This window comes from Pipistrellus kuhlii, unplaced genomic scaffold (genome assembly GCF_014108245.1).
Source record: "Pipistrellus kuhlii isolate mPipKuh1 unplaced genomic scaffold, mPipKuh1.p scaffold_m20_p_5, whole genome shotgun sequence".
Lineage (NCBI taxonomy): Eukaryota > Metazoa > Chordata > Mammalia > Chiroptera > Vespertilionidae > Pipistrellus > Pipistrellus kuhlii.
In genome coordinates, this window is record NW_023425551.1 from 15670237 (window position 1) to 15694216 (window position 23980).

At 38.8% G+C, this 23980-nt stretch overlaps 1 protein-coding gene across 9 annotated transcripts in view; it reads left to right on the forward strand.

The window, feature by feature from the left end:
* Window positions 1-23980, forward strand: part of AKAP7 (A-kinase anchoring protein 7) — a 78489-nt gene that overhangs the window by 48223 nt on the left and 6286 nt on the right. For 4 of the 9 annotated variants that reach the window (XR_006739994.1, XM_036414519.2, XM_036414520.2 and 1 more), the window contains exon 8: window positions 14141-14197. The exons of 2 other annotated variants lie outside the window; for them this stretch is intronic. Coding sequence is in view for 6 of the 7 variants with exons in the window: in XM_036414519.2 (XP_036270412.1) it covers window positions 14141-14197 (57 nt within the window). In the remaining variant the exon portion in view is untranslated. Of the gene's footprint in view, window positions 1-11632; window positions 11843-14140; window positions 14198-23980 lie in introns of those variants that run through there. 3 more of the 9 variants (XM_045572828.1, XM_036414527.2, XM_036414526.2) reach the window with 2 other exon arrangements.

Here is a 23980-nt window from a genome sequence, read left to right on the forward strand (position 1 = left end):
ATTATGATTATTAATGTAAGTGCCTAGCAAACTCCCCTAGCACTCCACATGCTCAGTACAGATGATTAACATAGAAAACCAAGTACTAAAAGTGGGTGTGAAATAGGGATTTAGTTTTTGGAATACATTTTTATAATTTTTTTATACCACTCCAACCTTAGTCTGTCTTCCAAAGATGACAAATTAGCAGCCTTTCATGTTGTACTTGATTGGAACAGGATTGTTGTTCTTGTTTGCCTGTTTGTTTTCTTCTCTTTAATTTGAATAACTTGCCAATAATTGGTGACTTCACGTAAAAAATCTGGGTCTCTGCCATGTTCTGAATAATTTGGTCCCACATTCTTGCATGGCAGGGATTTCCTGGATGCAGTAGTGGACACATTGACCTTGAAAGTAGCTGCCTTTTATCATTCCCCCTAACTCTACTGATTTTCTTATAAAGTTTGCTTAGCTGTTCACACTACCTGCTTGGCTCCTGAAGGCACTAGAGTTTGGACCCCCTGCCAGCTGTTGCTGGTCCCTGTGTCTACTTTACATTTCCAAGCTGGGCATTATCTCCATCTTCTGCCATCTGTACCTGTATGTGGAGTGTTGGGGGAGATTGCTAGGATGTGAAAGTAATATTCATATTTTCAGATATAAGGAATGGTACTACATTTTTGTTCTCTCATAATCAAAACTTTAGGTGACATTAGGCTTACTTAGCATCAGGCTAGAACTCTTTACAAACCTAACTGCACTAGCCAGTTATAATTCAAATCCTCCATCCACCCACTTCCCTAAAAGGGAAGAAAACCAAGAATGAAATACAGTTCAGATCTCCTAGGATGATGAAAGCTGTTTTCTGTGAGCTACTTACTGGAGCTGGGTGAATTAATTTTTCTCAGGCAGCTATGTTCCACTTATATTTCCTTAGGGAAGGTCATTGACTAAATGACATCCTTTGCAAGACTGATGAGCAATTTAGTGCTTGCAAAGACTAGTTTACTTTCAGCTATCAGACATATAGAGAGCAGTAGGGAATTTGGAAAGGTCTAGGAGGTATTTCTTTTGCAAGCTAGTGTGTTTCTTGATAATTTCTGCAAGCAGAGGTGGAACAATGATTTTCTGGGAATGCCAATCATTTTTTGTTTAATAATAATTCATCATTAATTTAATATTATTCAACATATACAATGTGTATATCCCTCTCTTGGATATCACGAAATAAAGAGGACTGTAAGACATTCTCCTTAAGAGTGATATGAGTCAGTGGGCAGCTGAGATTACACCTGAGAAATGGAGTAGGAAGAGTAGATGGATAGGGTTTGTCAATAATGGGCTTTAGTAAGGACACAGTGGAAGACGCTTATAATTTTACCTTCTGGGAGAATGTGGGGTTGGTGAATGCCAGAGTTTGGATAAATAGATGAGATCGAGGAGTAACAGATGGAATGTAGAGAAAGGGTTTTATTCTAGGAGCATTAGGTATGGTTTACAGGGGTGGAGAACAATGGACTGGGATGCAGGGTAGGGACAGTATTAGTGGTAGGGAGCACACTACAAAGACTGTAGTGATGGAGTCTACTGTCTAGTTAGCAGAGGAAGCCACAAAGGAGGAGGTTGCTTGGTTTGTGTGTTTGAGGAGTTGGTGAGGAAGGTAGGAAAGGAGATGGGCACAGTCACACCCACGGAGGCAGTGACTATGCAATAAAGGAGACTGAGTAGACAGATGTGGATAAAAAGATGGTGAAGTTTACTGCTCACCGTAATGACCCAGGATTGGACCTTCAAGACTGTAGCATGATGCAGTGAAGGGGGTGGGGTTGTGCCAACTGCAGGCTCAAATAGAAGCAAACAGGTCTGCACAGGTATGGTGATAGTAGAAGAAAAATGTCAGCCATATTCAGATAAGTTAGAATCATCACAGCTATAGTCCATTCCTTCTGTATCAAAGTCCAAACAGATCAGACCAAGATAATCAGACCTTATGGGTTGAAACTCTATGGAGAATTCTGAGTTGAGTCAATGAATTTATTCTATCCAGATGTCCCTGCTTTTTGAGAATCACCATTAATAGACCTGAACAGCTTAGACCAATCCAGTGACTACCAGTAGCGACATCCAGGTGATGGTTCAGCCTAAAGAAAAGGACTTTTGGGATTGCATCTGGGAGATCCTAAACCCTGATTTTGGTGTCCTAACCTTCAGTGGTTCTTTACCCTTAGGGGCTAGGGCATAAATATCAGTTCTTAATGGGGAGGCAAATGGTCAGTAATTTTTAAGAGTATAAAGAAGTCCTAAGACCAAAACATTGAAGAGTTGCTGCTTTAGTTCATGGTTCAGTAAACCATGAGATAATTTAGTCCTTAGACAACTCTCCAAAATTAATTTTTATCATTGTTTCTAGTCATTCCTTTCAACAAATTAATTTTGTTGGCTACTCAGCTATCTCTCTATAAAATATAATTTTGATAATTTCCATTCAAATATTCATTCTGTGCTAAAAATGTAACAAGTGCAAAAATACCCCAAACTGACAGTGCATATATTGTATGTCTTATTTAAAAAACATTATTACGTGAAATTGATATTTTATACAAATAGCTCTTTGTGGTGGGCAGTACCAACATTTTGTCTTTTTTTTTTTTTTTTTTTTGCATAAGCTGTCAGGGAGATGATTAATAAAATTTTATCTCTATTTAGACCAGTGATTTCCAACCTTTTTCTTTTCATGGCACACATAAACTAATTACTAAAATTCGGGGGCACACCAAAAAATATGTTTTGGGCTGATCTGACCCCCCCTCCAAAATAGATGTAACTTTGATTCATTCATACTAGATGGCTATTGTTGTGTTGGCTGTTATTATTATTATTTTTTTATTTGACAATCTAAGGGAATAGAGGTCATTGCTTCTGACTAAATAGTTCGGTATTGCATGTTTTAAAAATTCTTGTGGCACACCGGTTGAAAATCTCTGACTTAGACCAATTAAGATGAATCTATTTCAGGCATGTTAGAAGAGGGAACTAGTTTATCATCTGAGGAAAGTAGACATTTCTTTTCACTTGAAAACTTTAGCAGTTGAAAATTTTCTCTGTTCAAAATTATCAAGTAATTTAAGAAGAACTCCATAGGCAGTGTTTTATTATTTACTTTATGACACAGAAATTGAGTGACCATATAATTTATCATTCACTTGGTGTAAGTATGCTCTGCTGGGGTAAAAGAAGCAAACTAAAACTATCTTGGTTTAACTGGGACTGATGTCATCCTTCCTAGAAAGCATAGTGTTCTTTAAAAAGCAGAGCTTTTCACATATTCAAATGCAGTATTTCAGATGCCAGTCTGGCTCCTTTTTGTAATCGATTTATCCTCTTCTGAACTGTTTGCTTTTGATGAAACATGTCTTGTAAGAAGAAAGTGTTTGGAGTTTCACTGTCATATGCCCCTATAAAAACGGAAGGCAATTCATAATCAGAACCCTCATCTTATTTCTTATATCTGTCTGAGTTAGAGGAAGTAACTGAGATTAAGTAACTGAGAAAATTAATCTTAGTGATGGCTTACTGTGTTTTAACTGGTGTATCAGCTATTAATCTGGATGCTAACACAAAGTGGCAGCTGTGGTTCAAGCTATTTTGAAAATTCAACCATCTGTTGGCCTGGTTTCAAACCTTATGATTTATATTAGCTGCTTTAGGAACCCTACAATTTAAAGGGGCAGTACTATGTGATAAATTTAACTGTCAGGCAAATTAGAATGATGCAGTAATAATTTGTTATTTTATGATTTATTTGTAGAGCCTTCAATTTTAAGTGTATTTTGGAAAGCATGAAAGTATTTTCCCATGTGTATGCTTATTTTTTTAAATTTATTTTTCAATTGCAGCTGACATATAATATTATATAAGTTGTAGGTGAACAGCATAGTGATTAGACATTTATCTACCCTACAAAGTGATTACTCCGATAAGTCTAGTACCGATCTAACACCATCCAGTTATTACAATATTATTGACTATATAGTGAATATTGACTTCCAGACTTAAAAAAATGAACTAAATGAATGAAATGATTGGAGTGCAGAGTCTGTGGTTAAACAAAGTCACCAGGATACAGCTAATTAGTGTTAGGAGACCCTTCCAGTTGCCCAAGTTATGGCTGACTAGTCCTATTGCCTAATTGTCTCTGTATACATTTTCACCACACTGAAAATGCTTATTATTTTTTAAAGTTCCAAGCACAGTGCCTGACAAATAATGTTATAAAATGTTAGTTATTAATATTAATAGCAGTACAAGTTGTATAAGAATACTTATCACAGCAGTATTCTTTTCTAACACCAAAATGCCCATTTCAGGTTATATAGATTTACATTATTCTTAATGTTTTCCTTACATTGGCATGTGATTAACATTGGTGCATTTTCAAAATAAAAAAAAATCTCTCTGTGTGTATACACTAGTACACATGGGCAAAAGGAGATTTATAATTATGAGTACATGATATACTTTATTCTTGTATTATTAGTTATTGTATTATTTTCCATACAAACAACTGTAAACTTACTTTTGCTCCACCATGTATATGATTTATGTATGTAAATACAGTGTTGAAGATAAAAACTTGACTTTTGGGAGGAAAACAATAAATTTGGCAAATTTATTTAACGTAGTGTTTAAACTAAAGAATTAATTTGCTAATGTGGTGAAATCACAAGGGACAAACATATGAAATAGATTTTCTTCTTCATTTTAGTGAAGCATGGAGGAGTTGGAAAGGATGCAGAATAGAGTGTAATAGAGAGAGAAAAACAGTGACCCAGAAGTTCCTAGAGAGAGACAGACTTGGTCTAATGGCCACTGCCACTTCCTAACTAGGCAGCCTTAATGACCCCAAGCCCATAAGATAGAGCTAATAATGGTAGTTACCTCATAAAAAACGGGAGAAAGGAATAAGATAATGCCTGAACAGCATTTAGCACCATGCCTGACACATATGCAGTATTCACTTACTAGTGCCCATTATTATTGCTGTTTTTTTCAATTTGTATGTAGAATTCTTCAGACCAGTACAGAAAAGGCCAAAGATTGACTTAAGGAAGGCTTAGAATTTCTAAAAAGTCAAAAAAATTTTTCTTCTTTATAAGTAGTACACTGTTCTAGGAATTAGGAAAAACTTTAGACTCTGAAAAATTGTTAAACACTGGAACAATGTGTTAAGGGGTTTGTGGAAAAATTTTTTGTTGTTGTTATTTTTTTAAGGGGGAAGAGAGAGTACCATTTATGAGGTCATCTAACCTGGAGGCCTGAGTGACCTCATGAAATTTCTTCCATCATTTTAATTCACAAGTTCTCTATTTTGTGTTAAATTGTGTTTTAGTTTTTGCCAAAGCTAGACTTTCTGATTAACTGGAAGAGAAGTAATAAACTCTCACTGTCCAGCCCTGACTGAAATTCCAATCCATTGTATTCTCCTTTTGTTATGTATTTACTCTTAAAAATAGGAATTGGAAGGGACAGTGTGACTGTAGTGAGTAAATAGCTCTTGGCGATAGCACCCTGGCAGAGTGAGCTTGGGATTCATTGATCTGCCTGATCTATCAGTTCATTCCTAGCTCCCTAGGGGCATTTGAAGAGCTGCTGGCTGCTTACATAGAGACTCCTCTTCACTGTTAAACTTCTTTGGTCTCTTTATGTTGTTATAATTTATTGAACAGATATTTATTGAGCTCACCAGGTGCCAGGCATTATGCTGTCTGTATATCGAAGATCGAAGATGTAGTGAACTTAATGGGTACTCTTAATTTGGCTGGGGTTTGAGCTGAAAATGAGAATGTGGGAAGGGAGACTGGGGAAAGGAAGATGCTTTCCAGTTGAATAGCTACTCACAGGAGTATAAGAAATTCATTCTGCATATGAATTACTTGTCATTTAGGTCTTATCTTAATTCACATATTATTTTGTAGGGGATGGGGGCCATCAAAATTTTGGAGTTTAAAATGTCACGGTCTGGCTGAAACCGGTTTGGGTCAGTGGATAGAGCGTCGGCCAGCAGACTGAAAGGTCCTGGGTTCAAATCTGGTCAAGGACATGTACCTTGGTTGTGGGCACATCCCCAGTAGGGGGTGTGCAAGAGGCAGCTGATCGATGTTTCTAATTCTCTATCTCTCTCTCTTCCTCTCTGTAAAAATTCAATAAAATATATTTAAAAATAAATAAATAAATAAATAAATAAATAAATAAATAAATAAAATGTCACATCTGATTTGTGCTTTAGAAAGGTCACTCCCCCAGTAGTATAAACCATGGTGATTGAGAGGGATCAGGACACTGAATCAGCAAGATGAGTAAGAAGGCTGCATGCTAGTCTAGGCAGGTCTGATAATAGCCTGCTGGTAGCATTTGCAGAAGAGGTGAGAAGGAGCAATGCATTGCAGATCTAGGTCGGCAGGAGAATCAGTGTTTTCAGTACAGGGTGGATGGTGAAAGATGGCAGAATTCTAGGATAGCTGATGGATGTGCTAGTACATGGTAGTGCCCTATACCAGTGTAGAGGATAAAAGAAAAAAACAGATTTTGGTGACAAGAAGATGATGAGTTTGACTTTAGACATAATAAAGCACCTGTGGACAAATTAAGGGACAGGTTCCGGAGAGAGGTCTGGGACACAGGTGATATATCTGAGAGATGGATATGGGATTCAGTGGCATTAGGTTGGTAGTTAAAGCTTTGGGTATGAATGAAGTAGCTGAGGGGTACTGGGCAACCTAGGACTTCAGACTAGTTTTGTAGCTAGTTACCTGAGATAACTATTGTAGAGGAAGAAAGAAGACCTTAAACGAAGGGACTAGGAAGAGATAAAAGGTTGTGGAACTTATTTAAGTCAACATGACATCCATTTATTGTTTCTTGTTGGGCTATGCAATCTGGACAGCAATGACATAAAAATTCCTTTTACTATTCAAGTTTACTTTATTCTACAGAGAAACTTGTTCTGATAAAACCAGGGTTAATGAGGGTTAAGGAAACATGGAGTGTAAGTTCACAGTTTTGCTGCTTGTTCTCCAACTATGCATTTAGCAAGAAAGATGTTTATAAGTATGGCATACATTTAATCACATACAATAGTTTTGTATTTTTTTTTTATTAGCATGATACTCTTTTTCAATGGTTTGCTGTTTAGGGCTTTTTCTTTTGTTGTCATACAAAATTATTTATAGATCCTTTAAATCATTTGCCTAATTTTAATTGACCAAACAGTGGATTCACATTTTTATTGAAAGAAAGGTAAATACAGAACTCTAGTGGACTCCAGTGTTTTGCCTGTTCTGAGTCCATTTTCTTTCCTTTCTTCCCTTTTGGCAGAGGTTCTCTCTTTCCTTCCTCGCCCCCTGCCCTCTCTTCTCTGTAAGATGCAGGGCTTCAGGGCATGTGAGCTGTCACTTTAGCCAGCAGGGTAGTGTGTCCATCCTTCTTGCCAGTGGCATGTGACTCCATTCCGATCTGTGAGGAGAAGTCTGCTTGGGCCTCAGAGAACAGTGTTCTGGCTGATGCATAGAAATTATAGAGAAGAGAATGTCATTTTTTACTTGGAAATCGTTGAGTACACATGTGTGCCTGGATTTAGCAACCACCACGGGGGACACCAGGTGAGCACATGTGCTGAGCCTGGGAAACAAAAATGGTGAATCTGGATGATCTTGTTAAACTCCTGAATTAACCTACCGGGGAGCCACTCTACCCTCAGGTTACAGAGATGGCATTATTTTTTAATGTCAGAAATGCTTTTCAGATGTGAAATAAGAGACCTGTTAACAGAAAATAGACTCAGTGCATTGGTTTTATGGGTATTTAAACAACAGTCTGACAGTTACCTGCTGTTGTTAGAAGTATCCACAACAGAATGAATACTGACGTAGTGTATCAGAAGAATGTCAGCCTGGGTCATGGCAGATCATGACACAATCTAAGACCTGCCAAAGCCAATCTTGATGTAACTGCATTTCATTTAGTATAGTGAATTTTCTTTTTATTGCCTTTGGGATTTACTTTCATTTCATTATCCCTTTAAGTATTATTATAGTAGGGGAGTGTGTGTGGGGGGAAGCTTTAATAATAATGCATTGAATTATTAAGGCACTTCTTATTTGAAGTCTTCAGATCCTTTCCATAGCAGGAAATGTAACTTGTTCTCCAAGGTCAAGTAGTGGACCACTTTCAGAGCTAAATATATATATTGAGGATATTATTTACCTAAAGAATAATTAGGACACGTGAAAACCCTCAATAAATTAGGGACTTCGGACCCAAATTCTATGTTGTTTATATTGTGAAACTAAAAATATCTGACCGTTGGGTCCCCTTGGCTTTTCTGAAGTATATTTTTTCTTTCTGTGAAGGATTAAGGGATTAAGACACTTGAATAAGAAAGCAGTCATGTCAGGTAATACAAACACTGGCCTGCCAGCAGATTAGTGTATTCTTTGTAGTGTGTGCACTGTTTTTAAAAAATAGGTTTTAACATCCAAATGTTTAATTTGTCCTTCAGTAAGTAACTCATGTCAGTTGCTGTGACTTTATTGTTAGTGCTTAAAAGAAGGACAGATTGTAAAAAGCAGGGCTGAGCAGCACATGGAAGATGACTGTTACCGGCCTTTGTTCTCGTGTTCCTGCATTGCCTTCATAAAACTGTCCCGTAGGATTTACCACAGTGCGAATGCCGGGCGAGTGCGCTTGCATCTCCACGGGCATGCCTCCGTGTACCTGCCTCCTCCCTCCTCCCGACCTGTCTTTCTCACTTCCTCTGGCTGGACATTTCTGCTGGAGAATTAACTTCACCCCAGGAGCTGATTTAATTATCACATGGGCACATATAAGTGTTTACTAGATTGTTCTTTGAGTCAAATTGGATGATAACATGGCATAACATAAATTCGAGCTGTCCAAACACACAGTGTAACTTGTCAGTCTTTCTTCTTCCAGCCTTCTCTCTCCAGAGCCCTACTGCTTTTGTTTCTCCAAGCGGGGGCATAAATTCTTCTCCCTAATTTATCTCTCACCAATTCTGAAAATGCCTTCAACCCCAACATTGGTTAAGGTTGATTCACACATAGGAAAGAACTGACTGAATCATAAGCATGGAGGAGGCATTTGCGAATTGGCGTCAAGCAGGGATGCATCAGATTTAGAAGTGGCCACTGTGGGTGGGTAAAGGACTTCTTTTGGAGCTTGGGTTATTTGCTTGTTTCATCCCCCTTTCTAATATGTTCTATTTCTAAACTGAAAAATACAGGCACATACTAGTAATTCTACAGTTATTTTTAGTTTAAAGTTTATTTATTTAAATGATGCTAATTATTTGCACAATTAAAATCCAGGTGTTATTTTTAAATCTTTATTGTTGATAGTGTTACATAAGTCTTCACCCCCCTCCCCATTAATCTCTTCCAGCCTGCTCCCTTCCCCCATCCCAGGCCTTTACCACCCCATTATCTGTGTCCATGGGTATGCATATATGCATTTAAGTTCATTGGTTGATCTCTTCCCACCTATCCTCCCTCGCCTTCCCTCTGAGATTCAACAATCTGTTCTTGCTTCTGTGTCTCTGTGTCTAGTTTATTGGTTCATAAGATTCCACATATATGTGAGATCATGTGATACATATCTTTCTCTGGCTGGCTTATTTCACTTAGCATAATACCCTCCAGATCCATCCATGCTGTTGTAAATGGTAAGAGTTCTTTTTTCTTTTCTTTTTTTATCTGCTGATGGGAACTTAGGCTGTTTCCAAATCTTAGCTATGGTAAATTGTGCTGCTATGAACATTGGGGTGCATATATCCTAAAAGCCAGTTTTAAAAATTCTGTCTTGAATTTCTCAATTATTTTCTAATCTTTTATTATTGTTAATTTATGTTTAATAGTTATGAAAAAACTCTTTAACATTAGATAGCCCTCATCCCCCTTAGATTGCACAATATCCTGAGGGAGATACCATTACCTAATGACCGATTTTTATGTATTTTATTCTTAATTGCACATTTTCAGAAGTAGTGCTAACCAGGGCAATTAATAAAGTTGGTAGGGTTTGTCACTGAATGGTATCTCCTTAATACCATTAATTAATATAATTAATTCCTGAGCACTGCATTTGGGTGAGAGCCCTTCTTGCTTGGAGGTGGGCCACTTATGCAGCAGAAGCAATAACTTAGCTGGAAATGGGCAGGGAATTAGAAGAGGAGAAGACGTGATTGTTAGCGGGGACTGAAAACACGGAGGTGCATGGAGACACAGAATTCAGACCATCTGTCCCAGTCTCTCCCCCTCCTCTCAAGCACTTCCTACTTTGCAACAACACACTGAAACCTTATAATGAATTTATCTGATTTACAGATGAAGATATCAAAACTTTGGCAAAGAGGTCACAGTTTCCTAACTGACAGATTTGGGAATTAAACCTCTGGCTTTCTAATTCTAATGACTGTATACTGCACCAGTGTTGGTGACTGGGGAATGCCAGGCGTGACTCATTTTCTTCAATGAAGAGTATTTCCTGCAGATATTTTTCTTCCTTTATACGAAAAGTCATGTTTAGGATTTTAAAAAAGGACATTTTTTATTCTTTTAGGCTGTGCCCTCGTTTTGTTCAGGTGGGTATGAAAGTAGACATACTGCATTCAGAACTTCGAAGTTTTCATTATCATCCATGTCCCCTCCTTCCAACTCTTTCCTGGTAAATAGTGTGTATTTGCCTCGCTGGGAAGGAGAGGAGAAAAGGAAGAGTTTGGATGGCACCTCTCACACTCAGAGCAATCTTTACTATTACAGTCACAGAGTAAGGCTGTTCTCTATACTGATAAACAAATTTTGAACAATTGCATGAGATAATGATCTCATGTCATGAAGCTCAAAATATGTCCTGCCTTGAAGTTGTTTTGCTGCCCCTGAATTTGCTTAACCAACTTTCCACATAAAACAGAAATATGCTCTTACTCCTGATCTTTTTCTCAAGGTCTCCATTTGAGGAATTTTCCGGGCTATTGACATAGTTGATGATATCATTTCAGAATTCATAATATTGATTAATGCTGCAGCAGGGGAACAAAGCAGTCATTCAGAAAGCAGGCATTTAACTTTAAAAGGCGTGCTGTAAAGCGCAGATAACAGTCCACACTCCCCTTCCTCCCACTTTCCCTGTCCTGTGTACTGTTTGTGCCGTTTGTTAAGTAGTTAATGGTACTTCATACAAACCGTGTTGTTAATGCTCTGCAATGTCAAGTTCCCTATTCATAAAACAAACTAACTCAAATCTCCTGGGGGGGGGGGGGGGAGAGAAAAGAAAGCTCTTCCTCTTAATTAAGCGGCAGACAGAAAACGATTTTCCTTTGACTTTCCCTGTGTGGTTACTATATTTGTCTGTGGCAGCAGGACTCTTGGTGGTCTGTTCTTGCTTACCTTGCTTGCAGACCCCTCTGGAGGTCCTCAGGGGACGTGTGGTGCTTGCCTGAGGCCAGAGCTCACAGCTCTGTGAGGCTTAGTCAAGCAGGAGGTCACTTCTTCCCCCAATGCCAGTCCTGGAGCGGCAGAGCAGCGCGTTGGGCTGAGGACGGGGAGGTGGAGCCTTTTTGCTCACTGCAGCGAGTTCCCCTCTCCCTCCCGGCTGTGCATTGGCTCTGTACGCCTGCTCCGTGCACTGCTCCTCCGAGTGGAATAGGCAGGGTGTGCTCACAGCCCCGGTGCAAACTGCATTTTCTATTTGGGGTGCCCGGGGGGAAGAGCACCAGGAAGGAGAGACGGCACCAGTGCCATGGGCCAGCTCTGCTGCTTCCCTTTCTCCAGGGATGAGGAAAAAATCAGTAAGTGTGGTGTGTGCGGTGCAGAATCCTAAGTGCTTGGCTATTTTGCGTGGCTGTCTTCTAGGGGGAGTTTTGGTGGTTTTTTTTTGTGTGAAAGATAGAATAATCAGCTGTGATCGTTTCTGTGCTCTTCTTAAAAGGATTGGAAGGTGTGGAGTTAATAATTAACCGTAGAAGTACACCGACTCAATAGCTAGGCTCGGTGAGATGTAAAATACTGAAAACTCATTTTTGATATTTATGTGTTAGTAATCTTAGAGCTCGTTTTTATCACACTGTCTGGAGTCAGAGTTTAGTTTTCAGATTCTTTCCATCACTGTCTACCATCGGATGTATTGTACAACCAGACTTCCTTGTGCTGTCTGAAATTGGGATTTTTTGAGAGCAATGATCAATAACATGCAGAGAAGTAAACTGGCTCTAAAGTGACATCTATTACCACTTGCAGACGTTTTCATGTTGCCCTTCTTTTTCACGTGTAACTGTGGGACCCTCCAAACAACAATGCTCTTTGCTTCCAGCAAAAACCTCAATGAGTATTTTTAAAGGAATGCCAGGAGGATTTCCTCATTTGCTGATGGCCCAGAAGCAGAACTTAAAGTGGTAACATTTGCACTGACATTTTTCTCCTCACTGGCTTATGTTACTCCCTTACATGTTAGCTTTGTTAAGTACAGTACTGGCATTTTAATTTGGTGTGTAGAATTTGCCTTGCACGAGTTGCCCCAAAATATTGAATTCTTACTTCTTTTTCCATAAAATGTTTACAGTACTTATTAAATCTGCAGCCACATCTCTGTCACGGTGGTGCTTTATTTGAATACATTAAATAGGTCTACATACAGAAACTCGAGACATCTGGTTCAGGTGCTCCGAGTCCACATCTGGCTTAGATTTCTTGCTGCTTGTTCTTCAGGAAGCAAACCAGGGATAGCTTTAACAACACTTAATCCATGAGCTATACCGAGTCACTTGGGAAATACCGGCAAACCAGTTTTTGCCTGAAATCTTCTGGGAGTGCTCAGAATATATTTTGCAGACTTTGGAGCGTCTGATTATTAGCAAGAGCTAAGAGCTGTGCTCTGAATCTTGCCTGTGAAAAGGATACTGTTCAGTACGTGATGACCCTGATCTTAAAACCCGAGATGACTTTACAAGAGGGTGGCTCATTTCCTAACAGTGAACTTCTCGGAGATCTGTCAGAATGATTGACTTACGGTTCCTCAGGGTTCAGGCTGACGGAGTCCTTCCCCGGGGAATATATCTACCTGAAAGCCTGGGGGTGGGCAGATGGAGGACTGGGAGTTCCTTCTCACCCTTCTCCACTTCCTGTTCACTGCTCCAGCCTTCCACTGGGAACTTCTGCTTTCCCTCTATTGTTCCTCTTCTCCAATGTCAGCAGCCTTCTTGGCTCTCACTGCAATCAGGTTCCACCTCAATGAGGCGTGTGCTCTCCTCTGTCTTCTTTGGGATCACAGGAGTGCAGCCTTCAGTTTTACACACAGTGCTTCTTACTCCTGGTCGACAGGAAGTGGTGTCTACTGCTCTTTGGGTTTGCTTTCTCAAGGTCCAAAATTTTAAAAAGAAAATGAAGACAGGACACTGTCTGAAGTGAAGTTCTAGCCCAGAAGTGCAAATTATGGTTAGAAATCAATGCATGTTGACCCCCTTTCCTGTCACCCCCCACCCATTGGTCCCCGATCCTCTCTGTTCTCTCCCTGTCATCTGTCATTGCTTCACCATCTTCCTCCTCCTAACCTGCTCCACACCCAATCCACACACCCCGCCAGCTGTTTTCTAATGCCGTCTTTCATTTCTCTGCTATGGGATGGTCTCAAGAGAGGCTTCTCTGCCAGGCACTGCCATGTTGCTGGTCATGCTGGTCTCAAAGTACTCATGAAGGGGACTTGAAAAAAGTGGTAGAGGATTCATTAGCCAGCATGTCTCAAGAAACATGTAAATTAGCATAATGGCAGATATCCAGTTTGTCAGTTGTGTTGATGATATGTTCAAGAGTCCGTAGACATTTGGGAGAGCCCAGCAGGTTTCTGATCTTGCTACTGGATGTACAGTAACCTCTTGGGCCTCATTCATCTTTATGTCCCCACCCAGTAGCCTCATTAGCCTGCTCTGAGACACATGCTCAGTCAGGACCTACTAGGGACGGAGCACAAAAATGCCAAGGGCTACACCCTTCCGATTCTGCCGGAAAGGGTCATGGGCCTTCAAATTATAGAGAATTAAAAAATGAGTTTGTGGTAAAAGTTTAAATTTGTGGATGTCATTTTCAAAACACAGGCGAGTCCTCCACAGTCCTGCAGAGCTACAAAAGGGATGTGTCCAGCTGGCCAAGTGGTAAGGATCACGTGACCCCACTCCCTCCCCGCTGCTGCTTTATTCTGCTATGGCCCTTGGTGGTGGTGGTAGATAGAAATCATTTGATTGGTTCATCCGTCAGATCAATCATTTGATTCATTGGTGCTACTGCTTTAATCTATTGATAATAAACAAAATGATTTTTAATCAACTAGGGGCCTAAATTCATGTAGAAAGTTAACGGTATGCATAGTAAGAAATCTTCATAATGGGGTGAGTAGTCAAATACAGCAGAAGTCACCATGTCTTACTTTTCAGTTCATGCAGCACAAAACAGCTAGACCCTTTTGTGTAAATCCATTGGACGTTTTTTTCAAACTGTACGCTTCTTGGCCACAATATGTTGACTACCCTGACAATAAATATATGTTTATTGGAAGATTAAGCTCTTTATTGCTATATAGGAACATACTTAGCATCAATTTTTTTTTTATCCTGCACATATTGTAGGATTCACAAATGTTGTAGATGATCTGCAGTGTGAGTTTTTGCTATGTTCTTTTATAGCCCTTGTTTCTCTAAATTACCTGATTTCCCACAGTGTACTTCCTGAAGGAACTGACCCTGAGCAGGAATGTTGTTGCGCAGGCTTACTGACCACTGCAGCTTATCAATCTTACTAAGTACACCTCCCAAGAGAACTTAATCACTGAGGAGACATCTCTATAACGAATTAGCAAACATTTTGCTTGCTCTTTACCTGCTGCAAATGTTCTCATTTTGAAGCACCTTGCTTTTATGTCAGGTGAAATAGTTGAATGTCTGAACATGAATCTTACTGCCTCATGAGGCAGTCAGTGTCCGGCCACTGGATGTATACAAGCATAGGGCGAGAAGCCACTCCTAGGGTTGTCAGGAAGAAGGTAACAACCAGTGACAGCTCAGTTACTCCGTAGCCTGCTGTTCTGTGATGCTGAAAATAAAATGGAAACAGTATGTATTTTAATGACACATTTTAATTGGATAAAGTATGTGTTTTAACAATAGATACATATTTTACTTTTACATATGAAATACATTCAAATACAGCCTTTTTACATGGCATGCTACCAGATCCGTTAATAGCATTCATTTCATAAATGAATCGAATCTCAAGATGGTTTGTTTCTGATGATTTGAAATCTGATGGTATAACACAAACATTTAAACTGAGATAAGCAGTGCTAATTTTGTGTCTGAGAATACTTTAATTTTTGAACCTTAATTACCATGTTCAGCTATACTGAAGGAACTCTGTGTTTAGGTTTTCCAGTTCTCTAGGTTTCCTGTAAGTCCATAGCCTTATACTTTGCTCTTCTAATTTGCACTTACGAACATTGACTTTGCAGCTGGCTGGGTAGCTCAGTTGGTTAGAGCATCCTCCCAATGTGCTAAGGTTGCAGGTTTGATCTTTGGTCAGGACATATATAAGAAGCAACCAATGAATGCATAAATAAGTGAGACAACAAATTGATGTTTCTCTCTCTCTCTCTCTCTCTCTCTCTCTCTCTCTCTCTCTCTCTCCCTCTTCCCTCCTTCCCTCGCTCCCTCGCTCCCTCGCTCCCTCCCTCCCTTTTTCCTCTCTCTCTAAAATCAATAAACAAAAAATTAAAAACACTGATTTTGAGGTTATCTTTCACATAAGTGCTCTGTCGCATGACATGGATTCCAAGTCCCACATATGCAATACCCATGTTGTCTATATCTCTTTCAGATTCTAACATAGTGTCTTACCCAGAGGAGGCATGTTCTATATGTCCGTTAATGAAGAGAACAATACCCATTTCCTGTCATGGTATGAGAGAACTTTCAGTATAAATCAGCCTTTTAGAGGCCAGAATTTTTGGAATGGCTCTGGTGATTGTGGTAACCTATAAAGAACTTCTGTTACTGAATGTACCAGGGAAACATTTTAACAGGTTCTCACTTAGACACTACTGCTCAGGCCCCAGGAAAACGTATGATAGGGAACCTCCAATCAGGGACACCATTTCTTCCTTGTCTGCAGAAATGTGTTTGTACACAGAGGATGCAGCATGATTCCTGCTCTGCAGCTGCCTGTCAAAACCATATGGCGCATCCCTCGGCATCCAGTTTTTACTGGGGGCAGATGGACTGGGAGTTCCGAGACCTGGATGACAAACCCAGTCAGCTCTCGTGTCCTATCTGACACTGGGCATGTGGCTAACACCTCTCAGCTCAGTTCCTCATATTTAAGAAATGGTGGTCAAATCACCATGATCTTAAAAGTTTATTCATTTCCCCCCATTTGCCCTTAGAGTTAAGAGTCTAGCACATAAATATAAACATGATGCAAGTTTTTCTTCTTTCTATTGCTCTTTTAAAAAATATTTTATTTCAGAGAAGAAGGGAAGACAGAAAGATAGAGACATCAATGATGAGAGCGAAATCACTGATCTGCTGCCTCTTGGATGCCCCACACTGGGGATTGAGCCCATAACTCAGGCATGTGCCCTGATTGGGAATTGAACTGTGACATCCTGGTTCATACATCGACGCTCAACCACTGACCCACAGTGACCGGGCTTCTTTTTTGCTCTTCCTTCTCTTCTTCCTCCTCTAGGATGGCCTGAAGACCTTCTCCTCTTATTTTAAATGTTCTGAATGCTTACTGTGAGCCAGGTACAATGCCAGGATCCTTGGGGAAAATGTTACTCCCAATGTCCATTTAAGAGGGGAAGTGGCTGAAAGCTAGTAGTTTGGGGCAGTTGTCAGTTATAGTCCTCCAGGAATGCAGGGCAGCCCTGAGCTGGCAGGAGTCTGGAACAGGCCACTCACTATGTGCCGCCCTTCTCTGAAGGCTCAGAGCCTTGGCACTGTTTAACTTGAGGCTGTGTGTGCATCCGAATTCTGTGGATAACCTTGTGGCAGCAGCAGTAATGTTGTGCGATGGAACATTTAACCATCATCACTGAAAATTAGGCTTTTCCTTTATTAATTAATGCACACCCAAGAGGTTTATAATGCTAAAATTAAGTGTAGGGACATTAGAGCAAGTGCTCATGGTTACTATTCTATCTTACCTCTCTGGTTCCTTTTATTTCTTCATAGGCTTCATGGTAACTGCCTTTCCTTTTGTTGTTCTCAGAGCTTCTTAGAGTTTGCCTGGATTCTGTGATGCAATGCCGAGTAATTCTCATCCGGAGCATGAAGGTCGTAGACTTTTCCCCAGCCCCTAGTGTAGTCACTGTAAACTCTACCCTGGTTGCTGTAAACTCTACCCTGACACTTTCCCAAGCAAAGTGATCTGACCTGGCCTGTGTGTTATCTCTGGGGACAAAGTAAAAAAAAAAAAAAAAAAAAAAAAAAAAGCGGGAAATCATGTGTGATAAAGGTTTGGGTTAATATTTAAAAATTCATATGTTACCCCTTTCTCAGGCATTTGGCTTTTAATAAGACTGAATTAGCCCATGTGCTCTTAGGAAGTATTTGCAGTAAAATAACAAAATAAATTAATCAATGATAATGACTTAGCCCAAAATAATCTCTGAGGGAGGAATTTCAGGCAAAGAGTAAAAGTCTTTCAGGGCATCTGATAAATCACTTCCTGTAGATAATTGCTTTCTGTTTAATTAGGTTGATCCTGTTTAATATGTAGGTTTTTGAGCTTTTATTCATAAACTTTAGATACTTTTGGTAAAGAAACTAAAAAGAGTCCCACATTCTCAGTGCTAAGAGCAAGGGATTCTGGGGTTTACTTTGGTTCTAATATTTACTTTGTAACTTCTCGAAGCTTCTGTGCCTTCATCTTAAATATCTATTTACTGTGAAAATGAAATAAGCTAATGAATAGGAAATGCCTGACACTGTGGTAGTCATATGATAGGTCCAGGAAATATAATTTCTCTGTAACAAATGAGGGTGTATTGTATAGCTGTAGTCACCTTGGAAGTCAGCTAAACTATAGTTTGCTTTCCATCATGCACAGGAATGGGAAAAGGGAGCTTAGAATTTCAGACCTTGAATTGTTGAGTAGACTTCAACATTTATTTGTATAACATCCTTTTCCTTTGGGGGATTCCCTCCCCTTCTCCTTGGGTTTCTGTCCATCATGGTGCCTTGCTTCCCTGCCCTGGAAGAGACATGTGGCCCAGCAGAGTCAGCCAGAGTCTTCTTTAAAATTTGATAGAGGGTCTGTCTTTCTTTTGGGTTGTGAGTGGAATGGATGTAAGCATACAATTGCTAGTTGATAGGAAGCGAGTCTGAAGCCAGCACAGAAAGAAAGGCTGGGGGTGGGGGGAGACAGTCCTGATGATATTTTTGAGCCTCTGATTTCAGCTATGACTCAGACCTTCTCCATTACCTGAAGCACTTTTTGTGCTTAAACTTGCTTGAGTTATTTTATTTTATTTTTTTGGTCACCTGCAACCAAAAGACCAGATATCGTTTCAGAGGACACTCAGTGTACCTAAGAGTAGATCCATCTGGAACAAATATTTCCAAACCTAGTGAAGAAGTGAAAACTCTCTGTGCCATTTTGGTATCAATGAAATTTAGCCCTAAGTGAGTGCTGTTATTGTTGATCATGTCACATGTTGAAAAGTCTGAGCCAGGTGCTATAGAAGACACAACAATGACACACGATCCCTGTTGTTGGAAAATTCCTTTTCAACTTACATGACTTTTAAAAACAAGATGAATTAGATCCCATGTTTATTCTGCCCCAAACGGAAAAACCATGATAAAAAGGATCTTGATGCTCTTAGTCTAAGAAGTGAAGCCACACCTCATCCATTCCAGGCAAGTGACTTAGCTGAGTCAGCCAAGTCCAGTGAGAGGGAGTTACTACAACCAAGAGTGGAACTTACGTCAAACTCCCAGCACAGGCAGCAGTTACAGTTGATGTGGGCAAACACAGTTTCTACCATCTTAGCAAATAAAGTTTCCTATATCAAACATGTATAATGTCAAAGTGCAAGTTAACAGACCTTGGAACTATTAAAACCAGCCTTTCCATTGTATAGTACAGTTCTTTACCCTTAGCAAATAGTCATAGACAGGAATGGAGCGATGGGATGAAAATATAAAGAATAAGTATAGCTTTTTTATTTTATTTTTTAATCCTCACCCAAGGATATATTTCCATTGATTTTCAGAGAGGAAGGGAAGGAGAGAGAGAGAAACATGGATCAGTTGCCTTCCATACATGTCCTGACTGGGAATCAAACCCTGCAACCTGGATATGCCCTGACCAGGAGTTAAACCCACAAACCTTCAATGCACAGGATAATGCTCCAACCAGCTAGTAGCACTGGCTAGGACAAGAATAAGTATTAACTCAACATCTATCCTAACTAGGATATAAATGATTTTACTGAAGGCTAAGTCAAAAATACAATTTTCTATTTCTACAAAATGCTCCCAAAACTTACATAGTCAAGGACATTTGAAAGAAGGAATCTAATAGAAAAGGGTGGTTCATTTTTATTTTATTTTTTACATGTCTCAGTAGCCCCTCCCCCCTCACCTCTCCTCCAGTTTGTGGTTAGTTGGTGTTGGTATTTGCCATGAAAATCACATCAAATTAATTTTTTTCTAAGTATGTAGTGTTTTTTTTTTAATATATATATTTTTTATTGATTTCAGAAAGGAAGGGAGAGGGAGAGAGACAGAAACATCAATGATGAGAGAGAATCATTGATCAGCTGCCTCCCGCATGCTCCCTGCTGGGGGACTAGCCCGAAACCTGGGCATTTACCCTTGCCTGGAATGGAGCCCAGGACCCTTCAGTCCACAGGCTGACGCTCTATCCACTGAGGCAAACCAGCGAGGGCTCAAATTTCAATTTCATGTCTTGTATCTGACTGTTAGAGCAAAAATAAAATTCACACTTTCTAAGCATGTAAAATATTCAGCTAACGTTAGCTGTGAAGCTCAGCTTTTTCAGAGTTTGGATTGATGTATTGATAGCTAATAAACTGGCAAGCAGATGATCGGTTAATTTAAGACTTTCTATCTAAATCTATAGCAGTCAGTCCTATTTAGAATTCTGACAAGAGTGAGTGTCTTGAGGAGGGAGGTCAGGATGGCGAGGAGCCTGGAAACCATGTGATAGGAGGAAGGCTGGAGTACTCTGGCTGCTTAGCTGGGAGAGGAGACAGATGGGTTACTTGTCTTAAAAAATTTGGAGGATTCTTTAACGTGGAAGGGAAAAAAGAGCGACTCTGTATGGCTCCAATGTGCAGAATTAGGACAGTGGTGTTCATTTTAACACATTTTCTTTTGGTGATTTTAGAAGCCAAGTGGTAAAGATAAGTTAAAACCAGTAGTATTCTAAATATGTGTGCAATAACTTGTTTTAAATAACAAAAATTCTGAAATGGAGTCCTGAAACAGAGAAGTTTTCATAGTCAGATTTTGTATTAAAAATTCTCAATGCATTGCCTAAAAAAAGATATTTTAAGACAGAGTGTTCAAGTTGTTTTTAAGTTACCAAACGCTTTCTTTAAGAAACTAAATTTTAGCTGAAACTGGTTTGGCTCAGCGGTAGAGCGTCGGTCTGCGGACTGAAAGGTCCGGGTTCGATTCCGGTCAAGGGCATGTACATTGGTTGCAGGCACATCCCTGGTGGGGGGTGTGCAAGAGGCAGCTGGTCGATGTTTCTCTTTCATTAACGTTTCTAGCTCTCTATCTCTCTCCCTTCCTCTCTGTAAAAAATCAATAAAATGTATTAAAAAAAAGAAAAAAGAAAAAAAGAAACTAAATTTTAGATGACCAAAATTTTTATTAAAAAAATATATACTTTTTTTTCACTTTCAAAATCATAGTTTATTTATTTCTTTTGATAAAAAGATAGTTACATATTAAGGAATACATCTAGTAATTTTGCACTGAATGTTAACAATAAAAATAAAAATAAAAATATCTAAACACATGAAAGCCTCACTAAGGAATATATAATATATATATATATATATATATATATATATATATATATATATATATATATTTGTTGTTATTTATTCCATAATAGCTATTAAATGACTCTTTTAAATTACTCACTTCAAGATCAGCACAGCAAACGTGCCCTGATCAATTTAACAAACATAAAAAGAACAAATTATTTTAAGACTAATTCATAGTTTATGAAAATTCTTTAAAAAGTATGTCTTTTCAAGTTTGTTAAGCTTATGTTCTACAATTTTATGAAATTTTTTAGTAAATATTTCTATTTTTTTCTGTTTTATTGAGATATTATTGACATACTGTGGATGAATCCAGGAAATCAGTGTTTTTCAATGCCTCACATTTTAGTTTGGTGCATCTAAAAACTTAAAGCCATCTGTATCTCACTGTTTCAGCTGCAGTCTATTCATATGTCTGCTGAAAAGCCTTTTGCAAGATTAATTAGTGGTAGCTTTTCTCTCCCTATAAAGGAACATTATAAAATTCTTGTTTGCCGTTACACCAACATTGTTTCAAGGAACATATTTTCAAGTGAATAGGTTGCCCTATCTTATTTGCTTACTGTGACTTACAGCAGGAAAATCATAAACAAATAGCCTTGTAACCTTATACACTGGAAAGAGTCACAGTATCCCTGTCCTTTAAATCAAAACAGCAATAGCTGATTTTATTGAATATTTACCGCAAGCAGAGCACTGTGCTAAGTGCCCTGGAAGAGTCAGAAAGTTGGGTTAGATGGTTTGAATGGCACCTTGTGCTTTACTGTGAACCAAGAAAATATATGGAGGATAAACAGGAGCCTCGTGGCAGTTGCTTCTAGAGCCTGCCTGCCCTCTATGTCCAAAGGGTGTATTAATTCCCTTAACCCCAAATAAAATCTCGCCATCGTGTTTAAACTTAATCCATGTGTCATTTGAAATTCTTTTCTTTCGACAACACAGAAGATCTTGTTGTCACCACTAACATTAGATCATTGAGAAATGAAAGTATTGTATTTGCTAAATTATTTTCTTTTTCTTTTTTTAATTTCTTTATTGATTAAGGTATGTGTCTTTATTCTCCCATAACCCCCCACCTCCCATTCATGCCCTCACCCCTCTGTTGTTTGTATCCATCGATTAGGCTTATATGCATGCATGTAAGTCCATTGGTTAAAAAACTGGAGCATGGTGAACTCATAAATGTATTGTTTTAACTTCAGGGGGAAATAACTAAAGAAAATAATTTAGCACTACAATTTTATTTTCTTTACTTATTAAAATAAAAGTATTTGCTAAATTATTTTCTTTATTATTTCCCCTGAAGTTAAAGCAATACATTTATGAGTTCACCATGCTCCAGTTTTTTAAAAGTGTGCTTAGTTTCTTTATTCACTTTTATTAGATGCTTTGAAGAATGACCATGGATGGCTTTATTTTTTAAATTTTATTTTTCAATTGCAGTTTTTAAATTTTATTTTCCAATTCATGGCCATGGATGACTTTACATTTTTAGTTTTCTCTTGATTTCATTTTAATGATTAGTTATCTTCAAGTTTTCTTTAGCATTACACATTTTTTGTTTGAGCCATTAGCATGGCTTTTATAACACCCTGTAGATTGGTGCACAGATTGCTCAGTATTCATAAGGAAAATACACTGACCAAATAGTTCTGTGCACCTGGATTTTCATGGTCAGACTTTAAAAATTAGGTTTTGGAAGCCATCAAAGAAAATGAACTGTGGCAGTTTAACCCATTTTATGTATTGGTTAGTTGAATAAATTAGAGTGAAATGTATGTGTTATAGAATACACTCTACATGCTTATCCAAAAAGGTTTGGTTTAGGATTAGGCAGCTGAGTTAAAGCGAGCTACATTTTGAATAATTTTTGAAAATAAACTTTCTTCCATCGTGATATTTAAAATATTTATGATGCTCGTGATTACACTGTAGTTATACTTGTATTTTAGTGTCTCTCACTAAGAGACATGACTGTTTATTTGTATTGAACCTAAAATGAAGCAAAGTCACTAGTTAGTGGCCTGTCAGATGTTTTCCTAAAAAATAAGAGCAGTGTTCTGAGGCTCAAGCTTACATTTTAAAACATTCGCTGTGTTCTGAAAGTACAGTTTTCTTTAACATTATGTGAAATGGGTTGAAATAAGTTGTTCCTTGAAGACTAGCCTTAGTCATTTGTGTATCTCTCAGGATCTGGAAGTGCACTTTGATCATAGTAGGTGCACCAAGTAAATAAATAAATGATGTACAAACTCCTCAGTATGTTCCTCAGTGGAACCTTCATAATCTCCCTCTTGCGCACAGTTCCAGCTCATCATTTTCCTTCCCTCTCACCACATCAGTCACTGTACTACCCTGAATTCTGCAGTTACCCAGACAAGCCGCTACTAAATTGCAGGTTTCCTGAAGACTGGGCCCATATGGGGCTCATTTCTGTATTCTTTGGAAGAATACCACAAATAGAAGGAGGGATGGGCGGAAGATGGAAGAAAAGGATTGTACTACATTAATCAATATCCATCTAGTATAAACATTTCACCCTGAGAATGAAACCTGAATTTTTCTATTTTCTAATTGGCCAATCATTAAATTATGCGGTGTTTCCCACATGTACTCCTCATTTCCCCGGGGTGAGGATGCAGCAGAGAGCTGTGGAGTATCTGCTTGGAGGTGGGTGTCCTGGATGAACTGATTCCCTGATTTTGAGTGAGAACTACAGATTCCCATCACTTTACTGTCTGATCTTAGACAATTTATGTAACCTTTTGTGTTTCATTGTTCTGACGTGTTACATGTGAAGAATAACACTTATTTTGCCTCATAAGGTTTCTTTGAGGATCTGAAAGAATGTTTCTGA